The 26,068-nt window shown below is 47.7% G+C and overlaps 3 protein-coding genes and 1 long non-coding RNA gene across 10 annotated transcripts; 3 read left to right on the top strand and 1 right to left on the bottom strand.

Annotated features, from left to right (window-relative positions):
- Positions 1–44: 44 nt before the first annotated feature.
- Positions 45–1,441, top strand: TAF10 (TATA-box binding protein associated factor 10). The gene is made up of 5 exons (XM_042904082.1): positions 45–291; positions 433–587; positions 823–887; positions 978–1,092; positions 1,275–1,441. The coding sequence occupies exons 1-5, from the start codon at positions 60–62 to the stop codon at positions 1,362–1,364; spliced, it is 657 nt and encodes a 218-aa protein (XP_042760016.1). The 5' UTR covers positions 45–59; the 3' UTR covers positions 1,365–1,441.
- ILK (integrin linked kinase) lies at positions 1,414–8,042 on the bottom strand. Of its 3 annotated transcripts, none has more exons than XM_042904079.1 (13): positions 7,936–8,042; positions 7,374–7,510; positions 4,044–4,209; positions 3,811–3,906; positions 3,513–3,609; positions 3,329–3,412; positions 3,137–3,222; positions 2,886–2,995; positions 2,650–2,777; positions 2,447–2,568; positions 2,249–2,348; positions 2,011–2,141; positions 1,414–1,826 (listed from the first exon to the last, which is right to left on the bottom strand). In XM_042904079.1, the coding sequence occupies exons 2-13, from the start codon at positions 7,460–7,462 to the stop codon at positions 1,677–1,679; spliced, it is 1,359 nt and encodes a 452-aa protein (XP_042760013.1). In that variant the 5' UTR covers positions 7,463–7,510; positions 7,936–8,042; the 3' UTR covers positions 1,414–1,676. The 3 variants fall into 3 exon arrangements, with proteins under 3 accessions (XP_042760013.1, XP_042760015.1, XP_042760014.1); XM_042904081.1 differs by lacking the exon at positions 7,936–8,042 and adding an exon at positions 7,805–7,925; XM_042904080.1 differs by lacking the exon at positions 7,936–8,042 and having other exon boundaries at positions 7,374–7,789.
- On the top strand, positions 1,778–4,491 carry LOC122199236. The gene is made up of 2 exons (XR_006193431.1): positions 1,778–2,380; positions 3,904–4,491. It is a non-coding gene; the product is annotated as an uncharacterized LOC122199236 (long non-coding RNA).
- Positions 8,043–8,150: 108 nt separating the features above from the next.
- Positions 8,151–24,798, top strand: RRP8 (ribosomal RNA processing 8). 5 transcript variants are annotated; one of them, XR_006193813.1, is made up of 10 exons: positions 8,151–8,340; positions 9,492–9,858; positions 10,087–10,540; positions 10,630–10,759; positions 10,937–11,043; positions 11,128–11,224; positions 11,450–11,661; positions 16,167–16,313; positions 17,047–17,125; positions 17,783–19,212. XR_006193813.1 is itself a non-coding variant. In XM_042906069.1 (7 exons), the coding sequence occupies exons 1-7, from the start codon at positions 8,242–8,244 to the stop codon at positions 11,567–11,569; spliced, it is 1,374 nt and encodes a 457-aa protein (XP_042762003.1). In that variant the 5' UTR covers positions 8,151–8,241; the 3' UTR covers positions 11,570–12,021. The 5 variants fall into 5 exon arrangements, 1 of the variants encoding a protein (XP_042762003.1); XR_006193814.1 differs by lacking the exons at positions 17,047–17,125; positions 17,783–19,212 and adding an exon at positions 20,712–24,798; XR_006193815.1 differs by lacking the exon at positions 17,047–17,125.
- Positions 24,799–26,068: the final 1,270 nt, after the last annotated feature.

The raw sequence follows: 26,068 nt of genomic DNA, 5'->3' as shown, positions 1-26,068 counted from the left end.
TGTGCGTAACGTGAGCGGAAGCGGAAGCGGCTCTGTTCGCCGCCTCTCCCACCGGCCCGATGAGCTGCAGCGGCTCCGGCGCGGACCCCGAGGCGGCGCCGGGCTCCGCCGCCTCGGCCCCGGGCCCGACGCCCGCGGTCTCGGCCCCCGCAGCGCTGCCCGCCGGCACCGCTGCGGAGAACAAGGCCAGCCCTGCGGGGACGGCAGGGGGACCTGGGGCTGGAGCTGCGGCAGGGGGCACGGGACCCGTGGCGGCGCGGGCCGGGGAGCCGGCCGAGCGGCGCGGGGCGGGTGAGGACTGGGGCGGGTGAGGGTCAGGGCAGCGCCTAGGTCTTGGGGCCAATAGTGGATGAGGGCAGAGGGTTTGAGGCAGACCTAGCTGGGGCCCCGTGCCTCCCACCTCCGTGTCTCAGCTTGCTGGTTCTCCTCCAGCTCCGGTGTCGGCGGGCGGCGCGGCGCCCCCGGAGGGGGCCATGTCTAACGGGGTTTACGTGCTGCCGAGCGCGGCCAACGGAGACGTGAAGCCGGTGGTGTCCAGCACGCCTCTGGTGGACTTCCTGATGCAGCTGGAGGATTACACGCCTACGGTGGGCTTCCTGCCTGAACAAGGCTATTGACCCGCTGTCAGGCCAACTTTCCGCTACGCCACCTGGATTTCTAGCTTCCTTTTGTACTTGCTCCCCTACTAGCTCTTTGGTTTATACCCTCTGCCCACCCAAACTGTGAGCTTCCTGAAAGCCAGGCCTTCCACCCATTTCCCTCACCCTCTCAGCCCGGCACTGCACAGGGCGAACGCTGACTGTCGTCTCCTTGATCTCTCAGATCCCAGATGCAGTGACTGGTTACTACCTGAACCGCGCTGGCTTTGAGGCCTCGGACCCACGCATGTGAGTACAGTCTGGGCAAGTTAGAGTCTTGGGTGCTTGTGCGGAGTTTGTTGCCCCATCTCTTTCTCACACCGGTTTTTTTCTCTCTAGAATTCGGCTCATCTCCCTAGCTGCCCAGAAATTCATCTCAGATATTGCCAACGATGCCCTACAGCACTGCAAAATGAAGGGCACAGCTTCTGGCAGCTCCCGAAGCAAGAGCAAGGTGTGAGGGGAGGCTCATTGAATCAGTAATTACCTCCCACAGCATCGGAGGTTTAATTTATCCTGAAACTCCTTTGGGGAACCTGAGCCCTAGGGGAGGTGAAAGACCTACTCAGGGTCACCCACCTGGGACTGAAATCTGGGATTCCTATGCTCAGCTGGTGCTCTTCCCTCTTCCCTCAGGACCGCAAGTACACTCTAACCATGGAGGACTTGACCCCTGCCCTCAGCGAGTATGGCATCAATGTGAAGAAGCCGCACTACTTCACCTGAGCCACCCAACCTAAATGTACTTGTCTGTCCCCTTGTCCCCACACCAGCCTGTTTTCATAATAAACTTTATTGTGACAGGCAGGGCTGGTCCCTCCCATGCCGGGAGATACCGTGTGGCAAGTGACAAAGCTCTGAGCCTAGCCCCTTTGGGGGCTGCAGTGGTAGGGATGGGGGCAGGGGGATGGGCCCCATGGCTGGGGTAGTACCATGATTGGAGGCAGGGGAGGCAACCAGAAGCCTGCTGCTTTGGGGAGACACACTCCCCTAACCGTGTCCTGACACCTCTGGAGTTTAGGCAAGGACTTTCCAGCTCTACTTGTCCTGCATCTTCTCCAGGATGGGCACAATCATGTCAAACTTGGGCCGCTTAGCAGGGTCTTCATTCATGCAGATCTTCATGAGCTTACACACATGGGGGGAAATGCCTGGTGGGATGGTAGGCCGAAGGCCTTCCAGTGCCACCTGCAAATACAGGGAAAAATAAAATGGGTCTCAGGACTTGAATATCCTGTGGGGAGAGGCCTCTAGTCCTCAGGACAGGATTACCGTATATTCTAACAAAAATGGGAAGAGCCCAGCCCTGCTATAGTTATTGTCACTACCACCACCATTCCTCTGACACCAGTGCACACAGTTGTGCTCTCACCTTCATTCCAATCTCCATGTTGGAGAGGTCAGCAAAAGGTACTTCCCGTGTCACCAGTTCCCACAGAAGCACTGCAAAACTCCACATGTCTGCTGAGCGTCTGTTTGTATCTTCAGGCTTCTTCTGCAGAGCTGGAGGAACAGGACTTATCTATTCCAGCTGCCTGTCCTGTCTCTGCTCCCTTCCATTACTACTGAGTTGGCCCTTCTCTACCTCCCAACACGATGCCCTCACTCACCTTCAGGGGCCACCCAGGCAGGTGCATACATGCGCCCAGGGCATTGGAAGGAGAACTTGACGTCGGCCATGCTGATCCGGGCAGTCATGTCCTCATCAATCTGAGGAAGAGAAGATAGATATGTGGAAGGAGGTAAGTCCTATTCTAGACAGCGAAAGGGCTCTGGGGGCATGGGCCAGGAGTGAAGTGTGACCTTACCATTACACTACGGCTGTTGAGTGCATGTCGTGGGATGAGGGGCTCTAGAGTGTGTAGGAAGGCCATGCCCCTTGCCATGTCCAATGCAAACTTCACAGCCTGGCTCTGGTCCACAACGAAATCTAAGGAGGCAAGAGTTAAATAGTTTGGAAAGGCTCACACACCCTGCCCCCATCCCTTGAGATTTGGCATCCCCTACTCACTGGTGCCTTCATGTAACACATTGTACAAGGATCCATATGGCATCCAGTGTGTGATGAGGGTGGGGTGTGGAGCAGGTGGAGACTGACAGGCACCTAGCACTGGGAGCACATTCGGATGCGAGAAAATCCTGGAAGAGGGAGAGCATCCCTAGCTGAGATCAGCATAAAAGATCTCCCTTTGGGTGCTATTCCGGGTTCTTCAGAACCAGCAGCTTCCCATTTAGGCCCTACCGCACCTGAGCCGGGGACACTCCTCATTGAAGTCCCTGCTCTTCCTTGTACTCCAGTCTCGAACCTTTAGCACCTTCACGACGATGTCATTGCCCTGCCAACGGCCCTTCCATAGCTGAGAGACAAGTAAGGTTTAGGAGGCTTTAACTAAGGCCACTGGTTTCTTGTCCACTTACCGGAGGAAAAACTTAAGGCAGGTGAAGAGCAGGTAATTGGTTAGGGGTTGGGGAGGGAGGGGCAAGAAGGGCAGGGTCACCTCTCCAGAGTGATTCTCGTTGAGCTTTGCCAGGAAGTTGAGCTGTTTGAAGTCAATGCCGGAGTGTTTGTTCAGAGTCCCATTTCCTGAGAGTGTGGGCAGGTCAGGTACCCAAGCTTCCCCCTAACCCAGCCCCAGGAGCTCAAGGTTATTCCCTCAACCACCCCTCCCCTCCCCTTACAGCTGACTCACGGGGCCGAGTGCGGGTGGTCCCCTTCCAGAATGTGTCCTTGTATGGAATACGGTTAAGATTCTGGCCCATCTTCTCTGCCCGTTCTGGGGAAGAAAAACAATTTTCGCTTCAGTTGTAGTATGGGGCGAGGAGATAGGTGGGGGGACAAGACAAGAGGGTACAAACTGGGGGTGGGGGACAGACCTCGGAGGAGCTCTCTCAGGGGTGCCTTGGCTTTGTCCACAGGCATCTCTCCATACTTGTTACAAATGCTGACAAGGGCCCCGTTAGCCACTAGGTCCTAGAATGAAAAGGTGGTTGTGATGAGGGGCCCTGCTGCCTCCCTGAGGGTCACAACCAACCATGAATACAGATGTAGTATCAACTCTGAATGCCACACATTCAGCAGTACTCACAGGATGGATTGAAGGTTCTAGAATCTCCCATTCAGGCTCAGACTTTGCTTCCCACTCATCCCAGGGCTTCGGGCATGAGCACTCACCTCTGCGACCTGATCTTGTCCCCAAAAACAGGCATAGTGCAGGGGCACATTCCCATGCTCATTCACTGCATTGATGTCAGCTTTATACTGCAGCAGCTGGTCCCATGGACAAGTAGAAGAGGCAGAAGACACAAATGACAGACGGGTTGAACCATGCGAGGAGAGAGGAGTACATGTGCTTGTGACTGCCAGGCATGTATAAGATGTAGGTTAGAGGGAGCATTCATACATACCTTCTGCACAATATCACGGTGTCCATGACTGGCTGCCAGGTGCAGGGGGGTGTCATCCCCACGGTTCATCACATTGATTCGTGCCCCCCGCATGATCAGCATCTCAACCACAGCAGAACGGCCCTCTCGGCAGGCCCAATGCAAGGGGGAGAAGCCATGATCGTCCCTTTAAGGAAGGGACAATGGTTATTGATCTGGAGGGGGGATGGGAACAAAGGCTTTGACAGAAGAAAAACTGATAGTTATTCTGCATATTCTCTCCCGGAAACCTTACCTCTCCAGGACTGATTCTCATTCATGCGAGCAACTTCCAAAGCTATCTAATTAAGACCTTCCCCTGAGCTTCAAACCCAACCAACCACCACCTGAAATCCCAACAAAACCATATGATTCATTGTCTTCATCATCTCCCATGAGCCTTTCTCTCATTAAATGGTACCATTCTTCATTTGGTTTCCTCTGTATTCCTTTTGCAACATCTGTTAGTCCTTTCTGTTTCCACTGCATCTCATACATCCCCCTCCTATACCACTTGTGTACTGGATTGTAAAAATTGAATGGGCTGTCTTGTCTGCAAGACTGTGAACTTCTTGAGAGAAGAGACAAGTGTTTAATGCATATTAATGCAAGGGAAGGGTGTCTTGGAGAAGGAAGGCCACAACTCATGGGAAAGGGAGCAAGCTTCCTGATTGGCTCTGGTACTGAAACTTAAGATCTAAAAATGGACTGCAATGAAAATAATGTTTTGGAAGGGTTTATGATGAAAAAGAGAAGTTCTTTTGATAGGTCATTACTGATGAGGCAGCTATCAAACCAGGATTTGGTTTGGTAAAACACGATTCCTCTATTCAAACAATCCTGGGCCCAGAAAATGAGGAGAGGAAAATGAGAATGGCTTCTTTGGAAAGAAAACTGGATCAGAATTTTTCCCCCTAAAGGACATGTATTTTCTAAAGTAAAAGAACTGTACAAAAAGAAAAAAACACTTGGTGGGAGCTGGGTCTGCCTGACAGCCTGGGGCCATAAAAGGAAATTCCCTCCAGTACCCAGCATGGGCTCCGGTGAAGATCCAAGGGGCGGGGCAGGGGGCGGTCCGTGGTCTGGGACCGCAGCCTCCGGATGCCTTAGTGCTGCGGTCACTTCCCTTGTGGGGGCTCTGGGCATGGCCTGGAGTAGATCAGAGGTCTGGCCACTGCAGGCCACACAGATGTCCCCCTCCCTCGGGATGAGAGTGGGGCGTGGCCTTTAACTTAATGACTTCCCTCCACAGCTGCCCTCATCAGCTCACTTAGAGATAGCCAAAAGGTTTCCTGGGAGGTGGATTTCCCCCTCCTCCTCTTCTCTGAAGCAACTACTATCCTCTACTTATCAGTCAGTTTTGCCTCCCAGCTCTTTAATTTGTGCCCGGTTTATCAGCCTCCTGCAGTCTGTGGCAAGGAGCAGGCCAGAGCATGAGGGCAAAAGTATGGGCACAAGGGTTCTGCTCACTGTCAGGTTGCCTGTCATCGCAGGGCCACAGGCTGTAATCCCAAAGAGGCGTACAGGGAATTCACCTCATATCCAGCATTTAGCCTGCTTGGGCCCCCAAAGCCTATCTCCTCAAACCAGCACCAAAGCCTTCCAGTTTCACTAATGCCAGCCCTTCACGTTTTGGCACCAGAGTTTTACAAGATGCAAGTCCCACTGGACAACTTCAACTAAGCCTTTATAACCCTACCAACAAAATAATAAGGGTACTCACTCTTTACCAGAGCACCCTTTGAAGAATTATGAAAGAATTATGGAAATTATGAAAGAATATGAAAAATGGAAAAAGTGACTGGGAATTATGGAGGAATAGCATAGAGAACATGAGTGAAGCCTAGATGAAGATGATAGGTGATCCCTACCTCTCAAACTTAAATAGTAAACTCTCCTAACCTGAAGGAATAAAATTTTTAAATAAAAAAACCCTGAATCAAAACCACCAACCTGAATCATCAACACCACTACTGCTTTTCTTGCCTTCCTTTCTCAGCCAACCTTGTCTACATTCACTTTCTCTATTTCCTCACCTCCTGTTCAACCTGCCACCAGGCTGCTGCCTTGAGGGCTGGCATTATGTCTGATTCTGGGCCTCTAGAACCCAGCACAGGAGGTGTTCATAGTACTTTAAATGAAGGAACCTGGTGGTGTCTGGTTTCTTCCTCCGTTTCCCTGTATAACAGCCTTCACAAAGATCATCCAATATATTAATTGTAAATTCATTAGTTACTTCAAAGTGCTCAAGTTCATTGACCTCTCAACAGCCTATTCTGTTGACCACTATCCCTTTGTTGAAAATTCACTTGTCCGAGCTTAACTAACATATTTTCCTGTTTCTCATACAACCTCCAGTGGCTCCTTTTCAGTCTTGTAGGCTTCTTATCCCCTCTCCTTCACACCTGTGTCTTCAGGTATTGTCTATACATTAATACCTCCCAAATCTGTGTCTCCAAGTCAGATCTCTGTCCTTAAATCCAAATCTGCATAGCCAACAATCTATTCAACATTTCCACTTTGCTGTACAGTCACTAACATATCAGAGCAGCACTCATCATCCTTCAGTCTTGTCCAACTCCGTAAAAGTAACCACAATCCACCCAAGTGTCCAAGCCAGAGCCCTTGGTCATCATCTTTGACCTTCCTCACTCTCCACACCAGGTCTCATAAATTCTTTATCCTAAAGATTTCAGGAATCCGATCACTTCTTTCTTTTTCATCTGCCCCCATTCTAGTCTAAGGCAACACCACTTCTGGGATGGACTAAGCAATTCCCCCTCCACATGGCCACCTGCTCCTCAAAAGTTATCCAAGATGACACTTAAATGAACAATCTCATATCACAGCAAGGGTTTAAACCCTTGTTCTTAGAAAAATGGCCTTATTATGGCCTAAATATCCTTGCATGATCTGGCTGACCCTTGCAGCAGACCTTTCCAGTCTTATCTCCTGTGGTTCCCCACTCATACCCAATGCTTCAGCCCACAGAAGCTGAGAGTTCTCTCCTGCAGCCATATGGACCTGTAGACAATTTCCAGACACTCTTGCCTCCTAGCTTATGCCAGTGCAGCTCACTGAAACTGGAAAGCTCTCTGCAGCCTCTGACTATGAAACTCTTATTGAGGAGCAGTCAAGAGTCAGCAGAAACACAGTTTTCTCTGTGGAGACCCTCTGCCCCCCACAGGCTGTGCTTTGCACTCTTCATGCTGGGTAGGAAAGTCAGCTGCCCCCAGCCAACGTGAGTACCCCACATCGCGGAGAGGAGCAGGTCTTTGCCCTTCTTCTCACCCACCAGCCACCTCAGCTCACCCCTGGTTGAGGTCGTTCTCCGTGTTGTCCAGCCACAGGCGAACGGCCACCGCGTTGCCCTCCCGGCACTGAGTGAAAATGTCGTCCATAGCAGCGTCCCGGCGCTGAATCCCCTAGATTGGGGAAGCCTGGGGACTCTGGAGGGATCCAGGGAAGGGGAGTGAACCCCGAGCTTTGTCCCCCACCAGAGATAAGTGTTTGTGTAGGGGGCGGAGGGTCCCGGCTGCCTCTCCGGCTAGTGGAGGTCTGGAAACGAGTTGGGGAAGACGGGATGATCCCCGACTGTGTACCCTGGGCGCGAAGGAAAGGCGGGTCCGAACGAGGTAGGGGGTGATTAGGAAGTAGAGTCCCCTGAAGGGATGTCAGCGAGCAAGCACTGGGACCCTACCCGCCAACAGAGCTGGGGGAGGGGGAGTTCAGGCGCCCTATACCCTGTGAGAGGCGATCGGGGGTCCTTCCCGGGGGTGGCCCTCCTTCCCTACTCGGTATTCTGGCCGAGTGAAGGCTGACGGGTTGGCAGGGGTCGAGCCTTGGGGAGCGGCACGGGTGCTCTCGCACTCACCGGGACTCGGGCTGAAGGAGCCTTCTCCGGGGAACTCCCGTCCGGCCGCGCCCGCCGCCCAGCCCCGCCCCTGGCCCTCTCGGGCCAGAGCGGGCCCCCAACTCTCCCTCCCGCCTCCCTTGCCCTTCTAGCCAGCAGTGCCTGAACTCGATGGTTTTCGGCGCCGCGCCGGCCTCTCTAGCCACCCAGACTTGCACTCTTTGGTTTCCGGCTCAGTTCCGGCTACTACGCGCGGTCGGTTTACAGGAGACCAGCGCTGCACGTGGAGAGCTGCTTGGCTCTAGCGACTTTGCCCACCCGACCCGCATGTTCGAAGAGCCGGAGTGGGCCGAGGAGGCCCCAGTAGCCACAGGCCTCGAACCTGTAGCGGCACGGCCTCGGCCTGCCGCAGCCTCGCAAATCAAGGTGAGTGACCCTGCAGGGGCACTGGGAGCTGTTTCAGGAGGAGAAGCTTACCCTGGTGGATCCGAGCGCTGGGACACTCCGTTGTGGGGGGGGGGGGGGGGGGGGGACGTTGCGCCTGGGCCAACTGAAGATTCGACTGAGTGAAGTTACTGAAGTTACTGAAGTGAAGAGGGTTTCTTGGACAGGAAAAGCACGAGCAAAGGCCCTGAGGCAAGAAAGCATGTCCTGTTGTTAGGGTCACACACACAATGATCCGTGTGGATGGAGCATAGAGAGTAAGAGGGTATGCCTTTGAAGTTGGAGAGGAGAGTAGAAGTTCTGCGCATTTTAAGGATAGAGGCCAATGAAATGGATTTAGTAGGGGAGTGATTTCTTAAGATTTGCATTTTGAGAAAGTCATTGGTTGCAGTGTGGAGATTGGACTGCAAAGAGCAAGAGTAAATGACAATAAAGGATTATTGGCACTACCATTCTAAAGAAGTGGTGCAGAGTGGGTACTGAAAACCTCCAGGCTAAGTGCCTGGCCTAGGACTTCCCAGCAGGACTTCAGTCCAGGCCTCTCAGACAATAAACCTCCTTTAAGCCTTTGCACATGTGAAGGCTGTTGTACTTCCTCAGGCTCTTCCTACCTTTCACTCAACCTCCAACATGGAATTGGACTGCTTTATTCCCTCCTGTTCATCCCCTCATCCCACTGCTTTAATCCATGCCACTGGTCTCCGTCCATCGGCAGCTTGTGCCTTCAGGTTTGTTCTCTACACTACATCTACAGCTAGACTCATCTTAAATACACACGTGTGATCCTGTTACTCATTTTCAAAAACCTCCCTAGCTTTTATAGAAAGATAACCAGCTGGAGGCAAAAGCCTGACATTGAAGGTTGGAACTGTTGCTTGTGGCCTTACCACATTCCTGGGGGAGCTCCATTTTCTCATCTGCAATTTGAAGAAAGTGAGGTGGATGCTTTCTCTGCTCTCCAGCCTCCCAAAGATTGAGATGGTGACTTGAAAGTTGTTCACGGTCTGGCAGGCTTCATGACAAGCTAGTGAAGTTGACTAGGAATAATCTACATGCCTCTCCACCTCTCCCTTCTTATTCTCCATTGCCCTCTATTCACCTCACCCCTGCTTTCATCCCTTGTTTTCCCCCAGGGCTCCAAGCACCGTCAGCTCTTGGCCACGTTACGGGCCCTGGAGGCAGCAGCTCTTCCCCAGCAATCTCCTAGCCTGCCTGGCAGTGACTCTGAGGAGGAGGTAGTGGAAAGGAAGAAGAAACACTCAAAAAAGTCCTCATTTTCCAATGTTTCTATTGGAGTAGAGAAGAAGAGGAAGAAGAAATGTCAGAAACAGGGCCCACCTGGCAGTGACTCTGAAAAAAAGGAAGTAGAAAGGAAGAAAAAGTGCCTCAAAGGGGTTTTTAATGCCAGTGACTCTGCTGAAGAAGAGAAAAGGAAGAGGAAACACCAGAAACAGGTCCGCTCAAACCCTGCCCAGCACCTGGACAATGATGACCAAACAGGTACTAATGGATGTGTACATGTGTGGGGGACAGGGAGGGGGATCAGTGTATCCTAATAGATGACAGAGGTTACCTGCCACCATTAGGTTTGGGATTAGGCAATAAGAAGTACTTTCGTGCAGGCAACAGTCCCTTTCTCAAGGATAGGGGTATGGCCAGGATGATTGCCAAACCTCTGAATTCAGGGGATCTTACCCCAAATATGCTTTCCCATCTCCCTCCCTGTAGGTCCCAAAGCTTGGAAGAATAGAGATACAAATGACCTATCCCAGCCAAGCGCTGGGACCACTTCTGCCAACCCCTCCCACATCTTGAGTCGCAAGCAGTGGCGGAACCGGCAAAAGAATAAACGTAGGCATAAGAATAAGTTTCGGCCACCTCAGCCACCAGACCAGGCTCCAGCCACAGTCTCCACAGAGGAGACAGAGATGCCTCCTGACCCCAGTCCACACAGTCATGAGGATCGGGCGGGGGCTCTGCGAGCCCGCATGGCACAACGGCTGGATGGTGCTCGATTTCGTTACCTTAACGAACAGCTATACTCAGGGCCTAGCAGTGCTGCACAACGTCTCTTCCAGGAAGACCCTGAGGCCTTTCTCCTCTACCATCGCGGCTTCCAGAGCCAAGTCAAGAAGTGGCCACTGCAGCCAGTGGACCGCATTGCCAGAGATCTTCGCCAGCGGTGAATGGGGGTTGGGCACTGTGAGAAGCGATGTGGGTCAGTCATGGCTCAGACTAGACCAGTAAGTGATCCCTCCCCTCCACTCCCAGGCCTGCGTCCCTGGTGGTAGCTGACTTCGGCTGTGGGGACTGCCGCCTGGCTTCAAGTATCCGGAACCCTGTACACTGCTTTGACTTGGCCTCTCTGGACCCCAGGGTCACTGTGTGTGACATGGCCCAGGTAAACCCCTCTTCCTCTCTGTATCTGAACTGTGTCTAGACCCAGCCTCTGTGTGCTAATCTCTAATGCTCCCTCTCTCCGCCCTGCCTGCCCATTCTGGTGTCTGGCACTAGCACTCAGTGTTAGATTTCTGAGTCCCATATTGTGTGCTTTTTATAGTACTCCTACTCTCCACAGGTGCCTCTGGAGGATGAGTCTGTGGATGTGGCTGTGTTCTGCCTTTCACTGATGGGAACCAACATCAGGGACTTCCTAGAGGAGGCAAATAGAGTGCTGAAGCCAGGGTAGGAGCTCTCAGGACACGGATGCATATATATGTGCACATGCCTGTGTCCGTGCATTTACATAGAACTTTTTACCCTTCTCAGGGGTCTTCTGAAAGTGGCTGAAGTCAGTAGCCGTTTTGAAGATGTTCGGACTTTTCTGGGGGCTGTGACCAAACTGGGCTTCAAAGTCATCTCCAAGGTGAGGGCCCCAAGAAGTCTCCCTATTTTTGTCTCATGTGGTCCTTTTTTAGAGTAATAGTGTTCGGGAAGGAGGCCATAGGCACAGACACAGACAGTTGCTTCTTGAAGGCATGACACATGGGAGAGCCCTGGAAGCTTTCTAAGTGAGGGCGGGACATGGACAGAAGTATTTTGAAGAACTGGGGTGAGGATTTGGAGCTTACTAGGTCTTTTCTGCCCCTAGGATCTTACCAACAGCCACTTCTTCCTGTTTGACTTTGAAAAGACTGGGCCTCCTCGGGTCGGTCCCAAGGCTCAACTCACAGGCCTGAAACTTCAGCCATGTCTCTACAAGCGCAGGTGACCTCTGGGGCCCCCTTGAAAGGGAGGCAAGTCTCGAACTCCAGGCTCAGAACTCTGAAGACTGTATCCAGCCAGGCTCTGACCCAAGAACGGGTACATCCCTTCCTCCATCCAAAGAACGAAGTGTGATGAAACCCCCTGGTTCGGCCCTGCTCTGTTGAAGGCTTCTTGGTTCCAAGATCATAAAGTCATTTGGGCTAGCTAAAGAATAAGGAGTTTATTGTGAAAATACAAGAGTGCTTGGGAATTAGGGATCTTCTAAATGTCATGGGAACTAGGTGGTTTGGAATGCAAGGCATCTCTGGGTTTGTCTCCTCTTTCCATCTCTCAGGAGCTACGTGGACTTTCTGCCCTGGCATCTCTACTCCCTTCTGATTTTCCATCTGCTGAGGAAATCTAAAGCCAGGGCTGAGTACATAGGAGGTGCTTAATAAACTGTAGCTATGGCTGTGATATGTTGTAAGCCTTACTATTTTCTTTTTTTTTTTTTTTTTTTTTAATTTTTTTTTCAACGTTTTTTATTTATTTTTGGGACAGAGAGAGACAGAGCATGAACGGGGGAGGGGCAGAGAGAGAGGGAGACACAGAATCGGAAACAGGCTCCAGGCTCCGAGCCATCAGCCCAGAGCCTGACGCGGGGCTCGAACTCACGGGCCGCAAGATCGTGACCTGGCTGAAGTCGGACGCTTAACCGACTGCGCCACCCAGGCGCCCCAAGCCTTACTATTTTCTAAAAATCTTCCCCTAGGTAGGGTTGGAGGTTGAAAAGTAAAGAATGAATTTGTTGATTGAGGAAGACTCTGCGAGAGCTCAAGATAGGGCTTTCAACAGGTTTTACTTCCCAGGGTATTTAGGGATTGCTGGTAAGATTCTGAGCTGTGCTTGGAGGAGGATGGTGAGGAACGTGGGTCTCTTCATAAATAACAACTGGTTGGTGCCATGGTCGGGTGGGGGTTTGGGCTGTCCATTGGCAGAAGGGTCTGTCTGTTGTTTCTGCCTTGCAGTAGGCCCAGATAAGCATGTCTTGGGATGGCTATGGGCAAGGAAGGCTGGCGCTGGAAAAAGATGAACTGGGATGGTAGACCCTTGGCCTCTCCCAGAGGGTATTTGCTGTGGATCCAGGTATAAAGATATAGCCTCTTTATCTGTTTCAAAGAGCAAAAACGGAGAGTGCCCAATGGGACACAGCTTCTGGTGCTCTGAGCCAGTCAGTACCTCCATTGAGGAAATGGAGACTCTGAGGAAGGCTGTCGGCCAGAGGACATGTTTGAAGGCTAGGCTGTGAACCATTCGACACATACCGCACAGTGTCTTCCCATGTGCTCCTCTCTCTGCCAAATACTTGTCTGACTGGCAGAGTCTTATTCATCCTTCCAAATAGCCTCGCTGTTCCCTACTCCACCCTTTCCAAAGCAGAATTAATTTCTTCATCTGCGCTCTCTAAACTGCATTGTGGTGGCTTTGTGCATTAGGCTGTAGTCTTCTCAAGTCATACTTATTTTTGTATTCCCAGAGCTTGTTGCTGAGGTGGTGATAAGGCATGACAGGATCCATTTGAGTGGGACTGATGAGAGTAGTGTGTTGCAAGAACCCAGGTTCAGAGCACAGTATGTAGGCACTGAGGACTAGGGACAATGGAAGAAATAGGCAGATAGGAGAACTTGAGCAGGTAGAACAGGGGAAATGTTGAAGGTTGGTGAGAGAGAGGAATCTGAACTGAGTCTCTGGTTTCTCGCTTGAGCAAATAGTTGAGCTGGTGCTGCCATTCAAAATGTTGGGTTTCAGGTACTTGTTAGGTGTTCATTTGGAAGAGGGATGTAAAAGTGCCGGGAGAGAGCTGGCTAGCATTTGGGAATCAGCAGTTTAGAGGTGGTAATTCAAGTCAAAGGAATAGGTAAGATATCCAGAGTAAGGTAGTGAGAAGAGAAGATGGCTCAGAATAAAACTGAGGAATATTTAATGGATGGCAAAGGCAAATGGACGAGTGCAGGTTGACAAGATGAGAAGGTTAGGCCAGAAATGGAGGAGTAAAACCAGAAGAGTGGATGCTTTCAATACGAAAGGAAGGGACAGAGAGGTTGTCAGCTGTCAAATGCTGTTGCAAGATCTGTTAAAATCGGAGGCCTGGGTGGCTCAGTCAGTTAAGTGTCTGACTCTTGGTTTAGGCTTAGGTCATAATCTCACAGTTTGTGAGATTGAGACCCACTTCAGGCTCTGTGCTGACAGTGAAGGGCCCTCTTGGGACTCTCTCTCCCTCTCCTTCTGCCTTCCCCTGCTCGTATCCATTGTGTCTCTCTCAAACATTAAAAAAAAATTTAGAGTGAAGTCAGATTGCAGTGGCGTACAGATTACTGAATAACACTGAGGGCCTGTGTGAGTTCATATGGGATTATTCATGACTTTATGGTTCCACCAGCCAGCCCAGTGGTGTAGTTATCTCTGCCTACTCAGGAGTCTAGGTGTAGCTGTGGGAAAAATGAGTACTAAGGGATCATCCAGAGTTGGAACTTTGCCATATAGTGGAAATGAAAGGAAAGTGAACATAAGTAAATGTTAAAAAAATACAAAAAACTTAAACATTAAAAATTAAAAAAAAAAAAAAAAAACAACACTCTCTCTCAAAAATAAATAAATGTTTAAAAATTAAAAAAAAATAGGTACCTGGTGGCTCAGTTGGTTGAGTCCAACTTTGGCTCAGGTCATGATCTCACGGTTTGTGAGTTTGAGCCCCACGTCAGGCTCTATGCTGACAACTCAGAGCCTGGAGTCTGCTTTGGATTCTGTCTCTCTCTCTCTTTCTCTCTCTCCCTGCTCACATATCTTTCTCAAAAATAAATAAACATTAAAAACAATTTTTTTTTTTTTTTTTTCAATTTAAAAAACAATTTGAAAGTAAGCAAAGGCATTTCACACTATTCAGAAGTAACATTGCTATGCTGGACTGTGGAATTTTGTAGAAGAGGTATGAGAGTGAAGACATAAGTGGGTTGTTGCACTGGGAGTCATTAAACAGGCCACCTGGGCAGACGGGAGGCAATGGTCAGAAATCGGAATGCTTGAGTAATTAATGTCTGAGGCCCAGCAGCTTTAGGCGGTGGCTGAGTCTAAAGCCACATGGGTCAGTGCCTGAGAGGCATGTGAGGCAGGTTGCCCCTCAGATAATGGACTGAGGGCTCTGGTATTGTGGGGAGGTCTTGTCTGCATGGACTTTGAAGTTCTCCAGGATGATGGTAGAAGTTGGTATGGAACAAGTGCCAACCTCTTGAGGGAGGGGGCAGATCCCAGAGATCTGCAGATAAAATGACAGGGAAGCTAGATGGCATGAATTTCAGAAGTCCAGGGGGTTTGGACTGCCTACTAGAGAGACTTCCATTGTGGGGGTGATGTGAGGCTGGTGAGTGGAGCTGGCTGACACCCTCATAGTCCTCTCCAGCTTGTCAGGATTCACTGTAGATTACTGGGGAAATGACGATTATAAAAGCTCCATAGGGCAGGAGCTTCCTGGGGTAAAGGGGAGGCAGGCCATCAAATCCAAGGAAGGGCGCTTGGGTGGCTCAGTTGGCTATGTGTCTGACTCTTGATTTTAGCTCAGGTCGTGATCTCACGGTTCGTGAGATTGAGCCCCATGTAGGGCTCTGCGCTGACAGCATGGAGCCTTCTTGGGATTCTCTCTCTCCCTCTCTCTCTGTCCCTCTGCATGTGCTTTCTCTATCTCAAAATAAATTAAAAAATACAAGGAAAGTGTGGGAGTAGCAGTCATCTCACTGTGGGACACACATCACCTCTAATAGCTTACCTGTCTGTATTATTTCCCGAATGTTTATATTCCTAAATCTTGGTTAATTTTCCCTGTTTTCATTATGCTCAGCAGGACAGCTGGGACACCTTTCTCCTTTTTCTGTTTTTCTCCCAGAAAAGAATTTGGATTCTTCCTTTGCCTAGTCCTGTTCCACCCACCCGAGTAAATCTCTCTTTGGGTCTGATTCAGGCCTTGGGCCTCCCATAACTCAGCCCAGCCCCACTAGTGTCTCCATCAGTTGCTCTGATTCTGAAAGCAGGACTCCCCTGAGCCTGAACTGGGGCCTCCCAGCTCCATCATCAGCTTCAGGAGAAGCTCTTATGCAAGCCCAAGTTCCTGGGCTTCAGTGTTTAATGTTGAAAGCCTAGACTGAAAAGAGACAACAGTGTATATTTTCTTAAGAAATAACAGCATGCTAGGTCTTCAAAGAACAAACTAGTTTAAGGAATAATTTGAGAACACATTAAAGGAAAGGCAAGAGTAGTAAGAGATAAGTGGTAGGGGTTGCTGTACCACCCAAGGCAGTGTTAGAATCACCTGGAAGTCTTAGTATAATGCAGATTGCCAAGCCCTCCCCCAATTTCTGATTCAGAAGATCAGGATAGGGTTTGAGAAGTGCTATTCTGATTGCTTTGGTTTTTCACAGTGAAGCAGGAAGTAGGGTTGAGAATAGCAGTGAACAGGTTGGAGTTGTGAGGTGAGGAGAACATGAATATCCTTAAGAGAGTAAGAGGGAATGAACAAATGGGGGAAATAGAGTATGCTTGCTGGTGGTATTAATTGCATGCTTTTGGTTCAGGGTCAGAAAGAGGATGTGTGGGAAGAGACCATGCAGGATTGCTGTGTAGAGAGCTTATTGTGAGACAGCACAGCTGGACTGTCAGGACCCGCCCCGTCACCTCAGCTCTGACTGTGGACTCCACTGGGACCATTCAGGAAGCTTGAGGTATTTATTCTTTGGGCCTGCTGAGGAATGATGAACTTGGAGTCTGACTCCTGCCCTGGGAATGCAGAGGGCAAGCAGAGATCACTGACTGCTTCAGTGGTGGGGCCAGGGGAGTGCTGCAGCTTTTGCAGGCCTGTGTTCCCAGAAGTTGCCGTAGCAAGCGATGCACGTGCATCCTGTGCACCTTGCAAGAGAGAGGGAAGCATGGGGTGGTCTTGGGCCCTGTCCAGTAGGACCATTTGAGGAGGCAAGGAGACCTCAGCGCAAAGAAGGTAGGTGTATGCCATGTGGGCTGAGGGAGTTGCTGGAGACCACCCACTAATGCTCCACCCCCTAATATGTGACCCCTCCAGGGTCAAGGGGATAGCTGGGATATCCCCTTTAAGTATCCGGATACCCAAATACCTGGGTGGCTGGGTATCTCAGCCACCTGGGTGGCTGGGTGGCTGGGTGGCTCAGTCGGTTAAACGGCTGACTGCGGCTCAGGTCATGATCTCAGTATTCGTGAGCTTGAGCCTTGCATCAGTCTCTGTGCTGACAGCCTGGAGCCTGCTTCGGATTCTGTGTCTCCCTTTCTCTGCCCCTCCCCTGCTTGTCTCTGTGTGTTTCTCCCTCAAAAATAAACATTTAAAAATTTGAATAAATAAGTAAATATCTGCCAAGCCCCTCAGGCACAGAATCGCCTAGTCCAGCAGGAACTTTATCCCCTTTCTCAACCCTTCCTTCTCTGCAGCTATTAGGTAGAGAGGAGGTGAGAAGAGCCGAGAGCACACAGATTAGTCTCTTCCCCAACTCAGCCTCCTTGAGACATAGTAAGTGGGGCAGAGCTGGGAGGGGAAGACGGTTAAAGCTCCAGTGGGTGCACATTATTTATTGTTACCTAGGGTTAGATATCCTAATTGCTTGAGATGAAGAGGAGGTGAGAAGAGCAGAGAACACACAGATTATTCCTATTATTCCTCTTCTCCCCAGCTCAGGCTCATTGAGACATAGTAGATGGGGCAGAGCTGGGAGGGGAAGGTGGTTAAAGCTCCAAGTGGGTGCACATTATTTACAGTTACCTAGGGTTAGATATTCTAATTGCTTGAGATCGCGTAAGACCATTAACTAAGAATAAGCTGAAAAGTCACAGGCTTGCTGCAGCTTACCTCCACAGCAGGGAAAGAGTGTCCCCAAATGAAAATGCTTTGGAGGGGTGGTGAGAGACAAGAATAAGCTTGGGTTTGGATGGCAGTCTGTGTCTTGTGCTTGTTCAGCATGCCTTTGAGAGGTTTCTTGCTGCTGCAGTTTTTGGTGTGCTCCAGCTCTTGTTCCTGTAACACAGTCCTACGGAACACAGTTCCAAAGGAAACAACATGATCTTGGCAGAGACACAGCTTAGCTCCAAACACTCAGCCATTTACATAAATGCACAGAGCCCTTTACAGCTTTTCATAGAGACCCACAATAGTGTTTTTTTTTATCCCCAGGTGGCCCTCCTTCCCAGATGACTTCTCAGACTGGCCACCTGTTTCTAGGATATTCAACTACTGTAGCAATTGCCTTATTGGTCTAATTCCATCACTCCTGCCCCCAAAGCAATTTGTTTCCCACACAGCCAAGTGATGTTTTTAAAATGTAAATCAGATATGTCATTTCTCTGCTTAAAATCCTTCAATCACTGGGTTCTCAGTGCTCTGAGAACAAAAGACAGACTCGCTCCCAGGCCCTGTGTGATCTTGCTCAGGCCTTGCTCTCCAACTGCATCTTAACCCACTCCTTCCTCACAAGACTCCAGCCACGCACGCTTTCTTTTCATTCCTCTTGCATTCCAAGCCATTCCTGCTGGGTCTTTACACATACTGCTCTATCTTTTTACAGTACTTTTTGTGATGAGCTCATTTTCGTCTTCCAGATCTTCACACCAAATCCCCGTTTCTTCTTTGGAAGAAACTGGCTAGATGCTCACCAAAATGTCCTTTTTATGGACACATAGTTAACTATGTTTCCTAGCTCCTTGCATCAAGGCGGGGCTATTGTCTTCGCCAATGGAAAGTAAGTAGGAGTAATGCTTTACTACCAGACCAAGGCAATTAAAGAGTGGATGAGCCTTCTTCACATTCTCCCATCCCCTCTTCTGCCTTCCTGGGTGAGCTTGAAGCATATGTTTTAAAGACTGTGGAGTCAATTGCTTGGAGGAAATCTGCTTGACCAAGAACATCCACATTGGACTTTTCAACAAAAATAAACCTCTATTGCATTAAGTTACTGAGCTTTGGGAAGGTTACAGAAGTTAGTATTATGTACTCTGGCTAATATATCTTTTCTGGGCATCCTGTCCACCTTGCTCTTGACCACAAAACCTTTTTTTGTTTCCCTCAGGGTGCTTCAAACATGTAATTATCTTACCAGATGCCAGTCAACACTCCTACCTATCCTATAACTTTGAATCTTAATTGAGAAAAAAACGTCCACGTGAGGAAGTTGAGATACTCATTTTATCAGTTGCATTTTGATTGTGACCAGAAAAAAAAATCCCACTGAAGAATGTCCTAAACAAATTAGATTTTTTTCTTCTACTATACTTAGAAACCTGAAGGTAGATGGCTGCTGTCAGTGGTTTAGGAATTCAAGGATGTTAAGTTTTAGGTCTTTGTTGCTCTTGGTGTCTTGATTCTAATGGTTACAAGATGATGTGTTCTTGATTAGTCGGGGACACCCTACTTACTGTTACACTTCTTGCGAGTCTTGTTGATTGCCACAGCCCCTACCTTTTTGGCTTTACTTCAAGGGTCCTATGTTATTAATACTCTGGTATAAATATGTTTCATTATTCCCTACAACATAATTGAGGCCAATTTAAAATATTAACATTTTCTTTTCTATCTTTATTTTTTTGAATTTTATATTAAGTAGGCTTCATACCCAGTGTGGAGCTTGAACTCAAGACCCTGAGATTAAGAGTCACATGCTCTACCAACTGAGCCGTCAGGTGCCCCTAAAATATTAACATTTTTAAATATATTTGTCTCCCACACCCCTTCCCACACCTCATTGATCTATTAGCAACTTACCCAGTTTGAAGCTGTTCTTCCTCCAGCCCAGTGGGGTGGGGAAGCATGGTCTTTATTTCATTCGTTACCTCCTCTGTCACTTAGGATTGGGATGGGGAGGACACACTAGAGGAGAAAAAGGTAAACACCATCAGTGTGCTCTACTAAGACAGGCACTTCTTTAAATGTTGGCTCTCATGTGGGGTATTGGGGTTCTTTGGAGCCCCCCAGTAGGGACTTGTGCACTGGCTGGCTTTGCTGCTTATTATACACAGCCCACACTCCCCCTCAGCTCTTCAGCTTCTGCCCCTGTCCATGAATCCATAGCCTCCTAATGCTAACATCCCTATCCCTGGCACAGGGGGAGGGGACCTGGGACAGTTTCCAACAAACACTTCAAGATTGGTTCCCTTTCAGGGAGCCCACCAGAAACTCATGCATATTTTTCCCACCAACACTGGCAGTGCAGCGCAGTCGGCAGCTGACCCCTCTCCCCTTGCTTGCCTCAGCCAGCCTGACTGACTTCTCCATGTGAGAAGCACCAATCTCTATATGCATATGGCTCCAAACCCTCATAAGTGATTCAGGTTGTATTAACTCCCAAGAGGCCTCTGCCCCAGGCCCCACCTCAGTGGCCATATACAGATGGCTCTATTAAGTTCCTGAGTGTGGCAAGCCTCTAGCTCGAGAATGTAATCTGAATGAATGTAAAGCTTGTCCCCCTCGTGGAGACACAGAACTACTATAAATGGTTCTATTAGAGCCCTCCTCACTTGATTTAGGATGCCTTTCAGGGGGGAAAAGTTCTCTATTCCTAAAAAAATTCCCATCAATGCATCTTTCATTTCTTACTTCATATACAGTAGAAAGTTTGATGGTCTCTGGATCAGCTTTATTTTCTTAGAATAAATCCTATGTGGATGTATCCAGTATCTTTATTTAGAATGTGTCAGTGCCTATTACCTATGGTCTTCAGTCTTGGTGTATTATCCAAAGGTCTTAGACGACTGAAAAACTCATTTAACATCTTCTTTCTTATGTACATATTCTTAGAAAACGTGAACTGTGGGGTGCCTGGGTGGCTCAGTCGGTTGAGCATCCAACTTCGGCTCAGGTCATGATCTCATGGTCCTGAGTTTGATTCCCGCGTCGGGCTCTGTGCTGACAGTGCAGAGCCTGGAGCCTGTTTCGGATTCTGTGTCTCCCTCTCTCTCTCTTACCCTCCCCCACTCATGCTCTGTCTCTCTCTGTCTCAAAAATAAATTAAAAAAACGTTAAAAAAATTAAAAAAAAAAGAAAACGTGAACTGCTTTATTTATATAGAGTATTACTGACAATGTATTCTTACTTTCCCTCCCTCCCTCAGCTCTGTTTTTAGTATCCATTCACGTATCAATCGGAGCCCTGTCGGGAAAATGCAAAGCATTTCAAGTAAAGGGCATTTATTGAGAATTGATTCCAAGTGTTGGAAGGATGAAAGAATAGGTCGAAGTTGCTGATGTAATTCAAAAATTAACTGGAGAATTCCGAGAGCATCCCAAGTCCTGGGAAAACAAACAAAAGTGGTGTAATCACCAGAAATTAGGAGCTCAGAGAAAGACCCCCTTTTGACTGATACTCACATCTTTGTGGGGGAAGCTCCTTCTACATACCTAGTGCTTGGACCTCTGAGGAAGGGAGTGACTGCCTGTCTGCTTCTACAATCTGACAAATGCGGCAAAGCTGCTGCTGAGTGCAGAAGCAGCTAATAGCTGGAGCCAGCTGCCTGCAGCTGAAGTAATGAGACAGCAGCTGGAAAACAGGGACAAAGGGCCTTCCTCCCCTCTCACTTTCAGGTTCCCTTTAGGACATCCCATTGACAGGAACTAATGGAACCAGCTGGCAGTAGATTCTGGGGAATAGACTTTGCAGACTCCCAGCTGCAGCAACACAAAGAGTGTGTGTAAGGGGGTGGGGAGTGGGGGTGGAGGGAGATCTGTAGAGGCCAGGAGCCCTAAGAAAATAGGAAAATAAGGGATACACTCCAGTAGCTGCTCTTATGCATACTTTGTTGCTTCTGTCAGCGGTGGGTCACTGTGGAGTGTTCAGGGTATACATCCACCAGAGTAAATGTATCCATTCACTTGGTTGCTTCAAATTCTTTGCTACCTGGAGAAATTAAAATCCCTGGAGCTGGGGTTCTGAGTAAAAACTATGTTCCACCAATTAGATGCGCTCATCTGAGGTTTGGGAGCCAAGGGGCATCTTCCTGCTGCTTGGCTGTTGCTGCTGGAGAGCAGGTTTGTCTAGATGTTGGGCTTTCTGTAGCAGCGTTCCCCTTGAGGCCAAGGACAAAGTAAGGATTCCCACTGTAATGGCTCAAGTTCAACATGGGACGGAGGTTCAACAGGCAAAATACAACTTACTCTGTGACACTATAACAAAGTGTGGTTAAGAAAAAAATGTACTGGGAGGATATCAGTTAAGTAATTCACAGAACTCATGAGAAGTCCGGGGAGTGAGGCTTAGAAAACAAACACGGACCAACTGCAAAACCTAAGGTCACACTTCAGAGAGTCTGGTTAGGATGGCACTGCTGGCACCGTGGCTGCTGGACTTTTTTTGTGTTTTTTTGTTGCCACATAGGTTGATGCTGAGAATTGAGTTAATCCTCCTAAATTTGTGGCCCTGTTTTGGATTGGCCCATGAAAGCCCTCTCTCCTGTTCTGTTATTTGTTTCCTTTATTACTTATTTGCTCTTTTTTCCTCACTCCCACAATATGTTTGTTGTGTGTCCCTAGATACGTATGTTAGCAACGTGCATGGTTTTGGTGTATATATGTTGTGGCAGGGACTTGGCAGCTGTTCCTCACACCCATTTTCTTCTTCCTGGGAAATTAGCTGGACTCTGTTTTCCAGCTCCCCTTATACTTTCGTGTGGCTACGTGATTGAATTTGGCCAGTTGGATGGTAGTGGAACTAAGGTATGCTACTTGCATACTTGGGTCCTTATATTTTGCTGCACATTAGTCCCCATGTCAATCCACTTTGGCCAACTTGGTGCATTTGCCCATATGACCTTGAAAGGTACATGTCAAACATGATGGAGCCAAAAGATGGAGGGAGCATAGATCCCTGAACAACACTTGGAGGAGAGCCACCTGTTTGGGACTTCACCTGAGTGAGAAGTCATTTTCTTTATAGATGAACCATTACACACTTGAGGGTTCGTTGTTACAGCAACTATTGATCTTTTTTAAAATTATTCTTAGTTGAACACATCGGAAACATAAGCAAAACACATACCCATATGGAAAAGTAAATGAAACCAAAATGTTTGACCCATGGTTTTATCATAGGCCAGCCCCATTGCAACCACCATCCAAATTGAGAAAGCCTCCGCCCCCAAAAACCTTTTATGCTACCTCCCAAACATCAACCACTTGTTTCTCTCAACCATACAGAGTTACCACCATCCTGACTCTCGTGACAATTTCCTTGCATTCCTTTGTGGTCTTACTGGTTAAGCATTGTGATATTGTGATTTATAATAATGAATACATATTTGGTCCTCCCATTTCTAGCACAGAGCTTCTAAAACCCTTGGGGTTTCCTAAGTGATGAGAGCTGGAACCGGTCTTTTGTTAGGTTAATGAGATGACTTTTGGAATGCCCCCAAATCACCTGGGATTGAGGGGTTGCCCTGTGCATCTTTTCCACCTGGACGTTCAGCTGTATTCTTTACTATGTCCTTTTATAATAAGCTGGCAAATGTAAATAAACTTTTTCCAAGTTCTGTGACAACTTGGACTTGGGACTAGCATTTGAAGTGCGGGAGGAGAGCAGTCATGTAGGACTGAGCGCTGAGTCTGTGGAATCTAATGCTGTCTCAGGGCAGTTAGTGTTAGAATTACGATGAGTTGTAGAACATCCTGCTGGTGTCTCAGAGAATTGTTTATTGGTGTGGGGGCTTTCTCCCATGGTGGAATTGGGTGCTCAGACCCTTTTTAAAGCGTGTACACCTAAATAGTATGTATTTTCATGTGTCTGGCTTTTTCACTCAACATTAAGTTTATGGGACTCATCCATGTTGTCGAGTACAAATGAATTTCATTCACTGTTATTACTATAGAAGTATCCTGTTCTGTAAGTAAATTACGATTGTAAACCATGATTGATTAATTCAATTGTTTAGGTAAATTTGAGTTGTATATCAATCAGAATGGGCTGTGCCATGCTGCAGGAAATTAAAATCCAGAATGTTAATGTCTTAACTCCACAGAAGATAATTTCTTACTATTGCTAGAGGCAGGGACTGTTCATAGTCATTCAGGAACCCTAGCTAATGCAATGCATGCTTCCAAAATCACTAGGAAAGAAAAGGGAACGAGGGAAATCACTCCCTGGCACCCAAAGTTTCAGCCCTTTTTGCCCCTATGTAATTGGCCAAAACAAGTCTCCTTGTAGAGTTCTCCATGTAGAACTCTGTAGTTGGTGAGAAAGTGTACTCCTATTGTGTGCTCAGGGGGAAGACAAACAAGGTTGGTGAACTGCCTAACATCCAGCTTGTGGTCCCTGCAAATAATGCTGTGAACAACCCAGAAGGTCTCTTACTATGTTCAGGGGAAGTGATGTTGGTGGAAGTCCTTATCTCATTCTTAAACTTGAAAGAAAAGCTTTCAGTATTTCATCATTGGGTATGATATTTGCATTGAGGGGACTTTTGCAGCAATGCTCAGGAGTGAACATAAATGATATTTTCCTATAAATCTTTTCTCACCACAGTGCTTTTAAGTGCTGTGCATGTTGCTATATGTACCTTTAACTCACTCTTCCTCCTCTTCAGATGCTCTAATGGCTTCCCATCTCACTCATAACATAGTCCAGAATTCTTACTGTTTCCTAAGAGGCCCTGTGTTTTCTGGATTCCAGTTATCTAACATTCACTCCCTTTACTGATGCCTTTTCAGAAATACCGTCTATCTTGCTATTTCTTGAATATTCTCAGCATGCCTCCCTGCCTCCGGGTCATTGTGCATCTATGCGGAATGTTATTTCCATGATATCTACCTGGCTCACTTAGGCACTTCATTCAAATCTCTGTTGAAAAGTCAGTTTTTATAGTCCCCCTCTCTACTGCCATACCACACTTAGTTTTTCTTCAAGGAACTTATCATCACCTTTTAAATTGCATATTTATTTGTTTATATGATTAGTGCGTATTTCTTCACACTAGAATGTAAGTTCCAAGACAGCAAGGACTTGATCTGTTTTATTCAGTACTGCACCCCTAGGATCTAGGCTTATTTGCCTCTGATGTCTGTTTAGTGTTCCAGAGTGTCTGTTTAGAACATTTAACATATCCATTTCCCTAGTTAAGGACATTTAGATTATGCAAATCCTTGTGACCACAAAAAAATTGAGTAAAGAATTTTCTTATAAATGTTCTCTTAAATATATATGTGTGAGTCCTGCTTCCAGAGTTCAACTTAATTTGTCAGGCTGGTTATTCCACTATAAAATATAACAAAATTAACAACTATAAAATCTGAACAAAATATAAACCAAAGAACAACTATTTGAAGACACTGAAAAGTGAAGAAAAGCAGGCAAAAACTAGAGGAGAATTTACCCTTAAAATACTTCAACTGCAATGGATAAAAATTATGATTTTGTGGTCTTTGCCTGAAAGTCTTTCCCAGCCCCACAGCATCCACCAGTTCCAAAGGCAAAAAACCACAGCCATACTGGCTCAAAATAGACAGAGGACAGAGTTCAGGGCTGGTAAAGCAGCTGGAAATTTAAGAGCAGAAATCCTGGAAGTGAGAGAGTGCCATGAGGGGTGAAACCAAAATATGAACATAAATTCTGCCCAAACCTTTGCATGACTGCTAAAATACACATGCATATAGAGGAGACTTAGGGGGACCTAACACATAAAACTGGCAGAGTCCAGAGAAGAGTCTACCCCTGAATGACAGAAGTGCACTGTGTGAGATGTGCAAATTTGCTTTTTGACTGAGTGCATTCCTCAATTTATGTCCAGCTTGGATGGCAACTGAAGTGTCAGAGGACAGGGTTTGGTAGTGGAGAGCGGCTGGAAATTTAAAAGGGAAACCCCAGAAGCAAAAGGACTGTAGAGGAGGTGAGCCCCAAAATCTGAGCCAAATTCCGCCTAGATCCTTGACCAGTGACTAAACTGTAAATGTGCAGGTGAGATGCTCTAGACCAGGCTTACAAAAAAAAAAAAAAAAAGAAGCATGCTGCTGCTATAAGCTGAAAAATAAGCAGAGACATATACTGTTACACAACACAGGAAATAAAAAATTTGCAATTTAGGCCTGCTCTCCCCCCAGAATGCATGCTATAATAATACCAATAACAAATTTTTAGAATATAACAGAATGAAAACTTACTACAACATATTATCCACAATAACCAGCTTTTAACCAAAATTACCAGACATACAAATAAACAGAAAATTATAACCCTGTTATAAAAACATGAAATTATAAACAGTAATTTATACTCAGGGTAAAAGACACTCAGTAGAAATTAACTCCAGGGGACACAGATATTGGATTTAGCTGTCAAATACTTCAGAGTAGCTGTTATTAGTGCATTCAAGCAATGAAAGGAAAATATGTATAAGAAACTAAAGTATGGCCTCAATGGATATACAGATAAGGAACCTTCCCAGAGACAGAAACCAAATGGAAATTCTAGAATTGAAAAGTATAAATA

The sequence above is a fragment of the Panthera leo genome, chromosome D1 (genome assembly GCF_018350215.1).
Source record: "Panthera leo isolate Ple1 chromosome D1, P.leo_Ple1_pat1.1, whole genome shotgun sequence".
Taxonomy (NCBI): domain Eukaryota; kingdom Metazoa; phylum Chordata; class Mammalia; order Carnivora; family Felidae; genus Panthera; species Panthera leo.
The sequence above is the reverse complement of the archived record's forward strand: the minus strand, read 5'-3'. Positions and strand labels throughout refer to the sequence as shown.

Bases quoted from the DNA above. Each gene is read 5' to 3' on its own strand.
- TAF10 (XM_042904082.1), top strand. From the start codon at position 60: ATGAGCTGCAGCGGCTCCGGCGCGGACCCCGAGGCGGCGCCGGGCTCC. The intron at 888-977 runs GTGAGTACAGTC...TTTTCTCTCTAG, and splicing joins GAGGCCTCGGACCCACGCAT to AATTCGGCTCATCTCCCTAG. The intron at 1,093-1,274 runs GTGTGAGGGGAG...CTCTTCCCTCAG, and splicing joins GCTCCCGAAGCAAGAGCAAG to GACCGCAAGTACACTCTAAC.
- ILK (XM_042904079.1), bottom strand. From the start codon at position 7,462: ATGGACGACATTTTCACTCAGTGCCGGGAGGGCAACGCGGTGGCCGTT. The intron at 3,413-3,512 runs GTCTGTCCCCCA...TTTCTTCCCCAG, and splicing joins CCTGAGAGAGCTCCTCCGAG to AACGGGCAGAGAAGATGGGC. The intron at 2,996-3,136 runs GTGACCCTGCCC...CTTGTCTCTCAG, and splicing joins ACGAGAATCACTCTGGAGAG to CTATGGAAGGGCCGTTGGCA.
- RRP8 (XM_042906069.1), top strand. From the start codon at position 8,242: ATGTTCGAAGAGCCGGAGTGGGCCGAGGAGGCCCCAGTAGCCACAGGC. The intron at 10,760-10,936 runs GTAAACCCCTCT...TACTCTCCACAG, and splicing joins CTGTGTGTGACATGGCCCAG to GTGCCTCTGGAGGATGAGTC. The intron at 11,044-11,127 runs GTAGGAGCTCTC...TACCCTTCTCAG, and splicing joins AATAGAGTGCTGAAGCCAGG to GGGTCTTCTGAAAGTGGCTG.